The 16,038-nt window shown below is 32.7% G+C and overlaps 1 protein-coding gene across 1 annotated transcript; it reads right to left on the bottom strand.

Annotated features, from left to right (window-relative positions):
• Positions 1–13,016: 13,016 nt before the first annotated feature.
• Positions 13,017–15,549, bottom strand: LOC142504605 (heavy metal-associated isoprenylated plant protein 32-like). The gene is made up of 3 exons (XM_075617475.1): positions 15,214–15,549; positions 14,860–14,935; positions 13,017–14,683 (listed from the first exon to the last, which is right to left on the bottom strand). The coding sequence occupies exons 1-3, from the start codon at positions 15,241–15,243 to the stop codon at positions 13,374–13,376; spliced, it is 1,416 nt and encodes a 471-aa protein (XP_075473590.1). The 5' UTR covers positions 15,244–15,549; the 3' UTR covers positions 13,017–13,373.
• Between the last annotated feature and the right edge of the window lie 489 nt (positions 15,550–16,038).

Raw genomic sequence — 16,038 nt, 5'->3', positions numbered from 1 at the left:
AACATACTCTTTTTTGTTGTAAAGAAAATGACCTTCCAACAATCATTGGAAGTAAGCGACAAAGATAGAAAAAGAAGAGCTTTAGATCTCATGTTTATGCTAGAACTGGAATTAGTTCTTGGAAACCAAGAACAGTATGATCCAGAAAAAGCCAGATCTCACAAATCTGAGCAGATAAGTGGACAATTAAGAAGTAAGATGTCATCCCAAGCATCGAACTCATCTCGAAGCATGGGACGAACATCAAGAAAGAAAACTTCCAGAAGAGCTCAAATCCAAGCTAGTGAAAATTTTAAAGATTGTAATTGCTGGACATGTGGAGCAAGAGGTCATATTTCGACCAACTTTCCATAAAATGACAGTAAGGGAATAAGACACTTCGAACCAACTCCAGATACTGAAGAAGCGGTTTATTACCAAGATCTTATTTAAGTATACCAGTTTGAAGATATTTCTTCAGACGAGAGTATCTATGAAGAATAAAAAGTCTTAAGTCAAGAAGAAACTAATGGAACGGAATTGGTATCTGACTGAAGACAAGATGTTTCGACACGAAATACATGAAGACTTGTTTGGTTTCTTTAGCTATATAACAATATCTCATAATATGATCCAAAAGATCATGAGGTAAAATCATAGCCTACATAGATATCAAGGATTTTCTGCAGGACATGTAGAAAAGTTCTTAGGAAATCTTGACCTAAAAAATAAAAAATATCATCTAATCTAAAAAGTTTCCAGAAGGGAAATGACAATCCAATGGAACTTACAAGCAACCGGACGAAGATGAAATTTATTCTTTCGGAATAAATAATGGAGGAATTGCAAAACCTCAAGATAGAAGTAGCACGAACTATGTCCTTGATTTATATAGGAGCAATCCACATTATGATAAAAGATACTTTTAAAGAAGGAATAGATTCACATATTGACATTGCTATATGCGATAAACGAATGAGTAATCTTCAAGATTAAATACTGGGAACAATATGAGGGAATCTACATGCAGAGAAAATTATAAGAGTAATTTACCCAAGAATTTCCTACAACCTAACAAATTGAGGTTTCAGCCGAGCTTTAATATGGCACCAAAATTTTAAAGATAAGTGGCTAATGAAAGATAGTAATAGACCATATTTTAATACATATCAAATTTCATATATTCTATTCAATACACATCATTCAGAATTTTTTATTAGAAATGAATTTATTGAAATACCAGAATTATTTGGAAAAGTTGCATAGACAATTTATCTAGAATAAATTGAGTTTTCTTTAATACTTGAAACAAATATCCAGAACCAAAACAAACCGATTCTACAAAGGAGTCAAAGTCTTATACTAGAACCAAGAATATTAAAGTTGACTTCACTGTCAAAATGTTACTTTGGACAATATTGATCCATGTCATATCTGTCCTTTAGCAAAATAAAAAAGGTTATTTTTTTTTCGAATCATCGTATGTCTTAATCCCCCTTTTATTTGATACTTTGTGATATTGGGGACCTTTTACTTTTTCTACCATACATGATCATTGATAATTCTTCACTCTTGTGGATGATTGCATGCGTTTTAATTGGGTGTTTCTTATCCAAGAAAGTCTTATGCATCACAAATTTTATCACGGTTCTATACTATGGTAGAGGCTCAGTTTAATACCAAAATTAAGGCTATTAGAACTGACAATGCTCGAGAATTGGCTGTCACAGATCTAGTTCACATGAAAGAAATGATACATCAATACTCTCGTGTACAAATCCTGGAAATTCCGTAGTTGAAAGAAAACATCAGCATTAGTTGAACATGGTGAGATCATTGTATTTTCGGTCTAGTGTTCCTATCAGATTTTGGGGAGAATGTATTCTAAAAGCAACCTTCTTGATCAATAGAACTTCTTCCCCATGGCTCAAACACAAGAATCCTTATGGGCTCTTGTACAGGAACACAATTGATTACTCAATCCTCAAGGTTTTTGGTTGTTTGGGATTTGCTTCCACGCTCCCCTGCTTCTAGACATAAGTTTCATCCGCGAGCAAGGACGTGTGTTTTTCTGGGCTATCCCCTTGGAATGAAGGGTTATAAGATGTATGACATCAACACTTCAGAGATCTTTGTGTCATGAGACGCGGTGTTCTGTGACAACATTTTCCATTTCCACTTGAATAATACACCAAAAACCTCAATAGATATTTTTCCTGACCTTGTGCTACCCAAACCAGTGCTTGAAGTAATTTATTTCTTCGATGGTCCAACTCGGAATGCTCAGAGTGTGAATATATATGAGGATCCACTAACTCTTGCAGTTGAGGAAATATCCATCCAATCTGATCCTAAATCCACAAAAATTACTGGTCAATCCACAAAAATTATTACACCAGTTCGAAATTTGTCTAGGGTTTCTCAGCCTCTGTCATGTTTTCGGGACTAACATTGTAATCTTCTAATGCAAAATCAAAAATTAAAAATTCCAGTTCTATATCCTTAAAGAAATCATCTATCTTATAAACTTTTATCGCAACAGATAAAGCCTTTGCTCTCAATGTTTCTGCACAGTTTGAACCCAAGTTATATCATGAGGTTGTCCAATATTCCCAATGGAGAAATGCTATAAAAGATGAACTATCGGCCTTATAAGAAAACTGTACGTGGTCTGTTGTGCCACTACCTCAAGGCAAACATACCATTGGATGTTGTTGGGTTTTTTAAATCAAATATACATCCAACGGATCTGTTGATCGCTACAAAGCCCGTCTAGTGGCTAAATGATACACTCAACAAGAGGGTGTTGATTTTTTTTGAAACGTTTTCACATGTTTCCAAACTTGCTATTGTTAAAATTCTTCTGGCTCTTGCTGTTGTCAATAATTGGCATTTAGTCCAGCTGGACATTAATAATGCATTTCTCAATGGCGACATATTCGAAGAAGTATATATGGATTTGCCACTTGGCTATTCAAAGATACCATTTGCAAGGTCCGCTCCTAATCACTTGGTTTGTAAGCTTAATAAGTCCTCATACAGACTGAAACAAGTTTCTCGTCAATGGTACTCAAATTTCTCTCTCTCTCTCTTCTTAGTTTTGGTTTTACTCAATCCAAATCATATTACACTTTGTTCACTAAAGGAGCAGATTCCTCATTCATTGCGTTGCTGGTATATGTCGATGATATCATCATCGTTGGACCATATCAGTCTATTAATGACTCACTCAAAATTTTTTCTCAAAACTCAATGTAAGTTGAAGGATTTAGAGCATTTGAAGTACTTCTTAGGGATGGAGATTGCTCGATCTAAGGATGAAATTTCTTTACGCCAACATCGTTATATGTTGCAACTCTTGGAAGATACTGGATTTCTAGCTGGGAAGCCAACTAATACTCCCATGTATCCAACATTTACTGTATCTCCTGACCAAGGATACATACTTGCCGACGCATCCATCTGTAGATGCCTCATTGGTCGTCTTTTCTACTTCACCATCTCACGTTCTGATATCACGTATGTTGTCTATAAGTTGAGTAAATTCGTTGCTCAACCTCGTTCCGTGCATTTGACAGTTGTTCATCATTTACTCACGTACCTTAAGTCATCGCCTGGCCAACGCATCTTCTCTTCTGCTACTTTTTAAATTTAGATTCAGGCATTCTCAGATGTTGATTGGGCATCTTTCCCCGATACTCGACGCTCTGTCACAGGCTTCTGTATTTTCCTTGGCGACTCTCTTATATCTTGGAAAGCATATAAGCAAACCACCACTTCTTGATCTTTCGCCGAAGCAGAGTATCGATGTGAGGCCCAGGGCCGAAGAGGGCGGGGGGTGATCGCCGGTGCCATCAGTTGCACGGACAATGAGCGGCTCCTGGCAGGCTTCTAGGTGGGGGGGAACATGAATGAACCGACCCACACGGGAATGAGAGGGATTTCGAGACTGTTCAATGTAATGGACTGTACAGTTGAAGAAGGCTTAAAAGATTTGATTTGTACTACTCATATCACGAAGGTGCATCTTCTTTTCGGTAGCTCATCACATAAGAACTCCAAAGTTAAGCGTGCTTGACTTGGGGCAATTTTGGGATGGGTGACCTCCTGGGAAGTTTCCCAGGGTGCGTGTGAGTGAGGACATAAGCACGCTGGAAAGACTCGTCTTGGTACAGTAAGGACAGTCGTCAAATCTAGGGCATCACAGTTGGTATCAGAGCCGACCTCTCTTAGTACGGTGTGGTTCGGGGACGAACCAAGCGGAAGTTGGTGGGCATGTCAGGCCCGGGGCCGAAGAGGGCGGGGGGTGATCGCCGGTGCCATCAGTTGCACGGACAATGAGCGGCTCCTGACAGGCTTCTAGGTGGAGGGAACATGAATGTGAACCGAACCACATGGGAATGAGAGAGATTCTGAGACTGTTCAATGTAATAGACTGTACAAATGAAGAGGGCTTAAAAGATTTGATTGATAATACTCATATCACGAAGGTGCATCTTCTTTTCGGTAGCTCATCACATAAAAACTCCAAAGTTAAGCGTGCTTGACTTGGGGCAATTTTGGGATGGGGGACCTCCTGGGAAGTTTCCCAGGATGCGTGTGAGTGAGGACATAAGCACGCTGGAAAGACTCGTCTTGGTACAGTGAGGACTGTCGTCGAATCTGGGACGTTACAAGTGGTATCAGAGCCGACCTCTCTTAGTACGGTGTGGTTCGGGACGAACCAAGCGAAAGCTGGTGGGCATGTGAGGCCCGGGGCCGAAGAGGGCGGGGGGTGATCGCCGGTGCCATCAGTTGCACGGACAATGAGCGGCTCCTGGCAGGCTTCTAGGTGGAGGGAACATGAATGAACCGACCCACACGGGAATGAGAGGGATTTCGAGACTATTCAATGTAATGGACTGTACAGTTGAAGAAGTCTTAAAAGATTTGATTTGTACTACTCATATCACGAAGGTGCATTTTCTTTTCGGTAGCTCATCACATAAGAACTCCAAAGTTAAGCGTGCTTGACTTGGGGCAATTTTGGGATGGGTGACCTCCTGGGAAGTTTCCCAGGTGCGTGTGAGTGAGGACATAAGCACGCTGGAAAGACTCGTCTTGGAACAGTGAGAACAGTCGTCAAACTGGGGCGTCACAATCGAGCACTGGCAGGAATCACTAGTGAATTGGTTTGGATCTTGCCGCTATTAAAAGATTTTCATGTTACTTTGTCCTCTATAGCCACCATTTTTTGTGAAAATAATGCTACCATTTAATCGCAAATAACCCAATATTCCATAAACATACCAAATACAGCGAGATCGATTGTCACTTTGTTCGGGAAAAGATAGTTGCTGGGATAATCAAACTTCTTCCTATACGATCGCACTTGCAGGAGTGTTTGTAGAAACCCAGGGTTTGTAGATTCCATTCAATTAATTGATAACACTAAAGTGTTGCACAAGAACGTCGTGTCAACTGTTAGGACAGTAGATTTTTTCACAAACTTTATTAATTATTACGAAACACGTTTAAAAGTTGTTAACCTGTCTTTTTCACCCCTGACTACTTAGAGCATCCGTGGGGTCCACTGTCACATGCTCATTATAAACATATCTCTTTTACCCACATTCCTTTTATCATTGAAACTCATTATTTATGGATCCCACAGTCCACTCAATCATCTTAAATTTTTTCATATTAAATAAATATGTTTTAAATATATTTTACATTATTTAAATCATTATTCTAATTTTTAAAATAATATTACTTTTTCATAAAATAATTTTATTAATTTTAAAAAATAATATTAATGTTTTTTAAAATATATTTATTAAATAAATTAGATGTTCGAAAGAAATACCACGATGGAAGAAGAATTTAAACAAGACGTGATCACAATTTATTTAAAATTACAATTTAATTATGAAATTGAAATGAAACAATAACTTAGAAATAAATCACACTTTGATGAAATTAAAAATAACATATGAACTACCAAACAGGTAAAATAACAATTTTTTTAATAAAGCAACATGTAATTTTTTTATTTTATAAATTAAAAATTAATTACTCATTAGTTGAATTAAATAAAGGGGTGTTACATCTATAGGAGTAGACCACAAATGTCGGCCACTCCCACTCTCCTAACAGTGCGATTGTACGCACACACCAATTTTTTAGTGTGTATGTGTACTCACGCGCTGAGAAAAGAAAACTTCTGTTCAAAAAATCTTTGGTTTAAGATTCAGTATCTAGATGATTTTTTTTTTTTACAGATCAATACCTGACAACTCTACAAACTTAGTTTTAGCTCCTTACAAATATAAATTTACATTTTTGCCCTTTTATTATTTTAAAAATATATAATTTTATTCACCAAATTAATTGTGTGTTTTCCATCTACCAAAATATTAGTACCTATTATGGGGTTTCAGATACTTGATTTTGTTATTTGAATACTCCAAATATGTACAAAAATAATATATTTTCGAACAATAACAATAAATTCATTCATTGTTGGTTTTTCATTAAAAATGCATTATGATGACTTATTCATGTCATTTTATTTTTTAAAAAATATAGTTGTTCACTCAACATGAAATAAGATTAAGTACTTATTTTGACATATAAAGTATCTATTTTGAAGTTCCAGATACTTGATTTGGCTCTTTAAATACTCCGAATGTGTAAGAAAATACGAAAAACATCATAAATTCAGTCATTATTTGTCTTTTCATGAAAGGTGTATTTGGATGATATATTCATCTCATTTAATATTTTTTTGTAAAAAAAATTAAATTCTCAACTAAGCATGTAAATTTTAAAATACTTAGTTTTACTTGAGAAATACCTATTTTGAGTTTGCAAATACTTGATTTCGTAAATGAGATAATCAATTAAAATACTGGATATTCGAATAGACAACGTAAATTTACCAAGTATTGATATTTCAGTAGAAAATGCATTTGGATGACATATTTATCTCATTTAATATATTTTTTTGTAAAAAAAAAAAAAACAAATTCTCAAATAAGCATGAAAATTTTAAAGTACTTAGTTTTACTTGATAAGTACCTAATTTGAGTTCGCAAATACTTGATTTCGTAATCACAATATGTATTAAAATATTATTTATTTGAATAGGCAACGTAAGTTCTCCAAGTGTTGGTATTTCCATGTAATATGCATTTGGATGAGAAGTATCTAATTTGAGTTTTAAATACTTGATTTGATATAGGAGATACTCATAATATGTCATAGAATAGTGGATGTTCAAATATGCAACGTAAGTTCACCAAGTGTTGACTTTCATGGAAGATGAATTTCGATGACATATTCATATCATTTAATATATTTTTTGTAAAAAAAATTTCTAAAATAAGCATGAACATTTTAAAGTATTTAGTTTTACTTGAGAAGTACCTAATTTGAGTTGGCAAATACTTGATTTCGTAAATGATATACTCACAATATGTAATAAAATACAGGATATTCGAAAGGCAATGTAAATTCTCCAGGTGTTTGTATTTTCATGGAATATACATTTGGATGAAAAGTACCTAATTTGAGTTTGCAAATACTCGATTTGGTACATGAGATACTCATAATATGTAATAGAATACTGGATATTCGAATATCCAACGTAAGTTCACCAAGTGTTTGCTTTCCACGGAAGATTAGTTTGGATGACATATTTATCTCATTTAATATATTTTTTGTAAAAAAAACAAATTCCCAAATAAGCATGAAAATTTTAAAGTACTTAGTTTTACTTGAGAAGTACATAATTTCATATTGCAAATATTTGATTTGGTACATGAGATACTCATAATATGTAATAGAATACTGGATATTCGAATATGAAACGTAGTTCACAAAGTGTTGGCCTTTCTATGGAATATGCATTTGGATGACATATTCATCTCATTTAATATTTTTTTGGAAAAAAAACAAATTCCCAAATAAGCATGGATATTTAAAAATACTTAATTTTACTTGAGAAGTACCTAATTTCATATTGCAAATACTTGATTTGGTACACGAGATAATCATAATATGTAAATAGACTACTTGATATTCGAATATGTAACGTAAGTTCACCAAGTATTGGTCTTTTCATGAAAGATGCATTTGGATTACATATTCATCTTATTTGATATTTTTTTGGTAAAAAAAATATTCTCAAATAAGCATGAAAATTTTAAAGTACTTAGTTTTACTTGAGAAGTATCTAATTTGAGTTTGCAAATACTTGATTTCGTAAATGAGATACTCACAATATGTATTAAAATACTGGATATTCGAATATGTAATCTTTCCATGGAAAATTCTTTAGGATACTCATTCATGTCATTTAAATAAATAAACATAGTTCATTATTCATCATGGACTAATTGGGAGATGCATGATGAATATAGTTCGTAAATGAGCTTGAAGTTTGCATTTTAAGCATATCTATCGATTTTTTTGGATTAATGATTTATAAAATACTCATCAATATTAATTGACAATACTTTTGATATTCATTGAATGACTTGTTTGACAATTATTCTTATTTGACATAATACTTATTGATAATTATTCATTATACTTATTAGTATTTTTTTCTTTATACTTATGAGTATTAATTTATAATATCATTAATATTCATTCACAATACTTGTTGGTATTCATTAAATGACAAGACAATACTTCATTTGATATCATCCTCATTAGTATTCATTCATAATATTTATTGGTAATCATTCATTATATGTATCAATATTCTTTCATTATACTTATTATCAAATATGAGTTTTTAAATGATAAAATCAATTATCGGTTGAATCTAATTATGTAATACTTTTAACAATTTAAGTATCACATTTTTATTTAAAGGATCTCATTATCAAAGGTCACTCAATATTGACTTCAAATTATATATTTTGACAACATCAAATAATCGAATTTGAGTATTTAAATGGCAAAATCAAGTATTTGTGGACTCGTATTTGGTATTATTTGTATTAATTTATGTATCACATTTTTACTTCACGAATGTCATTATCAAAGACCACACAAAATTAACTTCAAATTATATATTTTGACATCCCAATATAGTTGGATATAAGTATTTAGAGAGTAAAATCAAGTATTTGCGAACTCGCATTAGATACTCTTTGTACCAATTTAGCTATCATATTTTAACTTCACCAATTTAGATACTCTTCGTATCAATGCATCTTCCATGGAAAGAACAACACTTGGTTAACTTACGTTTCATATTCGAATATCCAGTATTTTAATACATATTGTGAGTATCCCATTCAAGATATCAATTATTTACAAACTCAAATTAGATACTTCTCAAGTAAAACTAAGTATTTTAAAATTTAAATACTTAGTTGGGAATTTGTTTTTTTTTTACAAAAAAATATTAAATGAGATGAATATGTCATCTAAATGCATCTTCCAAGGAAAGATAACCACTTGGTGAGCTTACATTGCATATTCAAATATTCAGTATTTTATTACATATTATGAATATCTCATGTACCAAATCAAATATTTACAATCTCAAATTAGGTACTTCTCAAATAAAATAAATACTTTAAAATTTACATGCTTAGTTGGGAATTTGTTTTTTCTTTTACAAAAAAAATATTAAATGAGATTAATATATCATCCAAATGCTTATTCCATAGAAATATCAATACTTGGCGAACTTACGTTGTCTATTCGAATATTCAGTATTTTAATATATATTGTGAGTATCTCATTTACGAAATCAAGTATTTGCAAACTCAAATTAGGTACTTCTCAAGTAAAAATAAGTACTTTAAAATTTTCATGCTTAGTTGAGAATTTTTTTTTAAAAAATATTAAATGATATGAATATGTCATCCAAATGTATCTTCCATAAAAATACCAACACTTGGTGAACTTACGTTTCTTATTCGAATAACCAGTATTTAAATACATATTGTGAGTATCATTTACGAAATCAAGTATTTGCAAAATCAAATTAAGTACTTCTCATTTAGGGAGTAAAATTAAGTATTGATATACTCGAATTAGATACTTTTTGTACTAATTTATGTATCATATTTTAACTTCACAAATGACACATCAAAAGTAACTCAATATTACTTGAAACTATATTTTTTTATATCCAAAAATAATCAAAATTGAGTCTTAAAAGAGTAAATCAAGTATATGTAAAATCAAATTAGATACTATTTGTATCAATTTAGGTAGCACGTTTTTTATTCACAATTCTCATCATTAAATAACATTCAATATTATCTTCGAACTATATATTTTGACATACTCAATCGAATTTGAGTATTTAGAAGGTAAAATCAAGTATTTGTGGACTCGAATTATGTATTATTTGTATTAGTTTAAGTATCACATTTTTACTTCACGAATTTCATCATCGATGTCACTTAATATTAACTTCAAATTATATTTTGACATCCTCAAATAATTGGATATGAGTATTTACGGGGTAAAATAATTTATTTATAGATTCTAATTAGATACTCTTTGTACCAATTTAAGTATCACATTTTAACTTCACAAATGACAACATCAAAAGTCACTTAATATTACTTGAAACTTAAGTGTTTTCTTACACATTTGAAGTATTCAAATAGTCAAATCAAAAGTTTAGAACCCCAAAATAGGTATTTTATCGATCAAAATAAGTACTTTTTTCTAATTCAACAATGAGTGAGAAACTGTGTTTTTTCAAAAATTAGATGACATGAATAATTCATCTTAATGCATTTCCAATGAAAAAACCAACAATTATTGAATTTATTGTGATAGATCGAAGATCCAGTATTTTCTTACATATTTGGAGTATTTATAGTGTCAAATAATGCATTTGGGACTCCAAAATATATGTAGGTCAAAATAAATATTTAATCTTATTTCATGATGAGTGATAACCTATATTTTTTTAAAAATAAAATGACATTAATAAGTCATTCTAATGTATTTTTCATGAAAAGACCAACAATAACTGAATTTATGGTCAATGCTCGAAAATATAGTATTTTCTTATATATTTGGAGTATTCAAATAGCGAAATCAAGTATCTGAAACCCATAATAGGTACTTTGTATGTCAAAATAAGTATTTACTTTTATTCCATGATAACTGAGAAACAATATTTTTTTAAAATTTTATTTTAAATGGAGAAGACACATGTAATGTTTGTGAATAAAATAATATATTTATTTAAATAATAAAAGGTAAAAATGTAAATTTTGCCTTATAAGGGTTAAAACTAAAAGTATATATTTTTCAGGTACTGATTCTTAAAAAAATATGTTTAGGTACTGAATTTTAATTAAAATGTTGACATAGGCATTTTTCTTAAATTTACCGTTAATTAAACGTATGTTTGCAATTTTGTTGCAGGAATATGAAATGGAAACCTCAAAGGGTTTAGATAAACTGGTTGAGGTTGATTAGCAGATTTTACGGTTCGATTCTTTTAGCGAACTTTATTAAAAAAATTATAAATGTGCATCACTCATATTAAATATTAGAAAAGCATAAAACGGTCCTTTAGTTAAATTTAGGGTTTCCTACAAATTTTTTTTTTTTTAAATCAGATGCATTTTTCGATTTACATCACTATTTTTTAAAAGATTAAGTTATATAAGATCCTTAATTTCATTTTAGAGGATATGTCTTTTTATTTTTATTTTATTTTACTGGGATTTTAAATGTTATTTGTCCCATGCCATACCAAGTAATGCTATGTATCATAGACAAGTTTGCAGCAAAGATAAAGGAAATTGTAAAATAATTTCGGTCAACTATTTAATTAAGAACATCTTCATATGTATTTTAAATAAATACAAAGAGTTAATTTTCTTACTTAAATAGTTGATGGAAGTTAAAAAAACAAAATACCCCGCAAAGGAAAATATCATGCGGCCACTTACCAAGCACATAAATTAGTCAAAAAATAATATGAGAAAATCATTTTCTTAATTAAATCATTGATGAAAGTTAAAAACAAAATATTTCATGAAAGAAGATATCCTGCAGCCACTTACCAAGCACATAAATTAGTCAAAATAAATAATGTTAAAGGCATACATTCCAAAACCCATTTTTATTCTTTAAAATAAAACCTCATATGTTTGAAAAACCTGTTCAAAGCTTTTAAAAGTCCAATCATTGAATTTGAAGAGAGTAGAACGCTCACATATAATAGATAATCTTGCTAGATTAACTTACTTTTATATATATATTTTATATATATATATATAATTTAGATATGTTACTCATCAATTATAATCGTCTATGTGCCCACCTCACACTAGAAATGCATGTACATTCATTAAGTAGACACATCGTTGCTGATATTTTTTAAAACCAAGAAAGGCTTTTTGAAGTGGTTGCTCTTCCCCACTCGTATATATTTTTTTTCATGATAAAAATATAAAATAGCTGTTATTTAAATAAGTCATTGCTTCTAGTTGAATCTGCCCACTTATGCAATTGATTTGACATTGTACGTTGTGGAAATATTCTGTATCAACACATGCATGGATATGGGATAACACCAAACCCAATAATACTCACCACCCACCTGCCTCTTAATATAAACAAATAAATGACCATACATACACACATACATATGTATATTTGTAGTATATGATGAATAATTAAATACACAAGAACGGGTCCCATATCACATCGAAAAATGGGATCCAATGTTTTGTCATCCTGTATATGAATGCGTACCCACTTCTACTCACCCAATAGTCTCTTGGAAGGATTCGAGTTAAGAATATAAATTAAAATAAAATATATATATTTTTTCATATATATATATATATATATATAATCCTTATCGTGAGATCTGTCCCACCAGCTTGGACTCATACTTTGATATTTCAATCAATCCTTGTAGTTGGGATTAGTTCAATAATGTCAAATGCCACCATTCATGGTTATGGTTCATTTGATTTAGGTATGTTTCTTCTGAGAATCGATGGAAGTTGGAATAGATAATCAATCTCACGAAGTGAAGTAGAAAAAGAAAATTAGAGAACAATTCTAAAACGACACTTTCTTACAACTTTATTTCTTTTTTCTCAACATATATAATAATATAAACATAATTTATCAAGAAAATCAACCAGCACCAACCCTCCCCCCATATTTTACATCCATCTTGAAACCTGTTTAACATATCATACAATCTCTCAAATATTCCAACATATCATTAAACACTAATATAAACTTGAAATTCAACGGGGGGAAGTAGGGAAAAAAGAAGAAGAAAAAAGCTAACCATTTCCATTGTATATTATGGTCATCAAGATTCAAGACTAGCAAAAGTTGAATCATCAGATAATTCATTTCCGAATCGGATCGTTATTTGATCGACTCGGCCGATCTCACATCACCGTACAACCGGATGTGTTTTCGTCACTAAACATCGAGTACTGATCCACCTGCTCTCCCGGAGGCGGAGGGTAGGGATATGGAGGATAGGGAGGCATGTAGTTTACGGCAGGGGGAGGCCGGGCATACATCATCGGGTGAAACCTCTCGTTCCCGTTAGCACGTTGCTGATTCATCATCATTGTTGCCAATTGTTGCTGATAATAGGGGTTCCCGGTCATCTGCTCGGGGGCAGCACCACCCGGAAAGTACCCTGCACCACCACCTCCGCCACCGTTTGCAGCTGAGGCCGGCAGGCCTTGTACGGCGGAAATGTTGCCCATTTGGCTCATCGGAAGATTACCCATTTGACTCATTGGCATCGGCATGTTCTTTCCCATTTGACCCACATTCATCATGTTAGGCATCATGCCATGATACATATCTTTCATTCCACCCCCATTCTTGGCTCCATTAGCATTAAAACTGTTGCCATTACCATTTTTATTTTGGCCGCCGCCGTTTTTGCCGTCTTGTGGCTGCCCACCTCCTTTCTTACCACCCTTTCCACCACCTTGGTTTTGGTTGCCACCATTGTTGTTCATATTACCGCCTTTCTTTCCACCGTTGGCGCCACCAAGATTCATCTGCACAGGTATATTTCCACCACCGCTGCCACCTTTCAAATTTCCACCTCCATTTCCTCCATTATTACCAGCATTTCCAACACCCTTCAGCATGTTATTCATCATCATGTTAGGCATCTGAGCACCACCATGGCCATTGCTCATAACAGGCTTCTTGTTATGCACATGCATATCATCCATTTCATCATCTTCGTAGTCATCGTCATCATCGTCGTAATCGTCGTCGTCATAGTCATCATCATCAGTCATATATTCGTCCTCAGGCAGACTGAACTTAACATTCTTCTGGTTCTGATCCTTGTTATTTATTGGTATTCTCATATCTTTCATAAGTTGTGGGGGAATTTTCAGATCTTGAAACCCTTTCAACTGTTGTAATTGTTGAAGCTGCTGAATCTGAGGATGTTGGCCCTGTGGCTGTGGCCCACCTTTCAGTGGGTTACTTCCACCATTCTTTTGACCTTGGCCTTTGTTATTTCCACCTTTTCCATTACCAGTATGCATACTCTTGAACTGATTATTCAGCTGGTTTTGATGATTGTTATTTGCCTTTCTTGCACCCCAAATCTCAGCATGTTTTCCATTCTTTGTAAGTTTCTTGACGAGTGTGGCTGCGTCAATATTGCCTGAAACAGTGACCTTCCCCTGCTCTGAATCTATTTTTATCGTGTAAACCCCTGCCATTGAAATTAAAATCAAGCCAAATCCTGAAAAAAAACTCAAGAATACGTGGACATATATATGTGGACCTACATAAAACTCAAGAATACGTGGACATATAACCCCTGCCATTGAAATTAAAATCAAGCCAAATGTTCTAAGAGTAACTTGAGGTCAAGAAATATAACTATACCATCAATCTTCTGCAAGGTTTTCTTCACTTTTTGCTTACAACCATCACAGTGTATATTGACTTTAAGAACACAAGTCTGCATATACAAGCAAAGCCAGAGAACACGAACAGCGTAAAGTTTGCATCTTTATCACTCAGAAGCACAAATCACAAACAAGGGAGTTATAGCAAAAAAAAAAAAACTAGGGAGTGAAATGAAATAATCTACTATACACATTTGATTGATTTCTTCATATTACAAGAAGAAAACGAGAAAAGATGATAGAAAATGTAACAGAGCAAAGCCCACAATCCAAAATGTTCAAACTAGCACGAATCCAACTTCACGGGCAAATGGGGAAGAGAGGAAGTTACCTGGATCTTCAAGAACTCTTCCTTGCTCATTTTAACGCACACAAAACACAAGAAATAAAGCTTAAAACAAAAAAAAATTATTGAAACTAAAATGGGTATTGGTGGTGACAGATCCAAGCAAACCAACAAAGTTTAATCAATAAAAAAATACGAAACTCGGAGGAAAAGGGGGAGAAAGAGGGAGGAGAGAAATTCAGGGGGGGATATGGACACCATTAAAACTCTACTGTCAAGCTCTGTTTTCCGTATTTCAGAATTGGAGAAGAGAAACATGTGAGAGAGAAACCATGCTATTACTGAAACACTCACACTCACACTCACACTCACATCTTTGGTTTTGGTGCTTTATTTATGCCTACATTTCTTTAAAATTTACATTTTTATATTACTAAATTTAATTTTCCTCAAATGTAAAGATAATTACGACACCGCAATCCTAGTCTTGTATTGATTTTTAACCTCCTCCTCTAAATGGCTTGTCGGCTTGGCTTTTTTGGAGTTTTGAGTTTTATTGGCTTGGCTGTGAACCATGGCTAGGTGAAACATTATATTATGAAATCGTGTATACTTGGGATCATTGTTACCCTAGAGAGGATATAATGAGATTTTTTTCCCAGAGATTTCATATCTAAATAATTAGTTGCTACATTAAATTTGATAATTTTTTATTTCTTGTTAGAGTAATGACCTCGGGTTGAGTAAATGTAGGTCCACATATTTATCGTTTTATCAAAAATTATATTTAATGGTAATTGTTTAATTGACATGTTATTTTTACCGTTTCAAATATTTTGCAAATCTACTTCCTCATATACTCTTGTGAAT

This window comes from Primulina tabacum, chromosome 9, assembly GCF_025594145.1.
Source record: "Primulina tabacum isolate GXHZ01 chromosome 9, ASM2559414v2, whole genome shotgun sequence".
Lineage (NCBI taxonomy): Eukaryota > Viridiplantae > Streptophyta > Magnoliopsida > Lamiales > Gesneriaceae > Primulina > Primulina tabacum.
The sequence above is the reverse complement of the archived record's forward strand: the minus strand, read 5'-3'. Positions and strand labels throughout refer to the sequence as shown.

What these genes read in the sequence shown, in the direction of transcription:
- LOC142504605 (XM_075617475.1), bottom strand. Translation starts at nt 15,243, where the DNA reads ATGAGCAAGGAAGAGTTCTTGAAGATCCAG. An exon ending in AAGAGTTCTTGAAGATCCAG is followed by an intron (nt 14,936 to 15,213) that starts GTAACTTCCTCT and finishes TTGTATATGCAG; the next exon opens with ACTTGTGTTCTTAAAGTCAA. An exon ending in AACCTTGCAGAAGATTGATG is followed by an intron (nt 14,684 to 14,859) that starts GTATAGTTATAT and finishes TTTCAATGGCAG; the next exon opens with GGGTTTACACGATAAAAATA.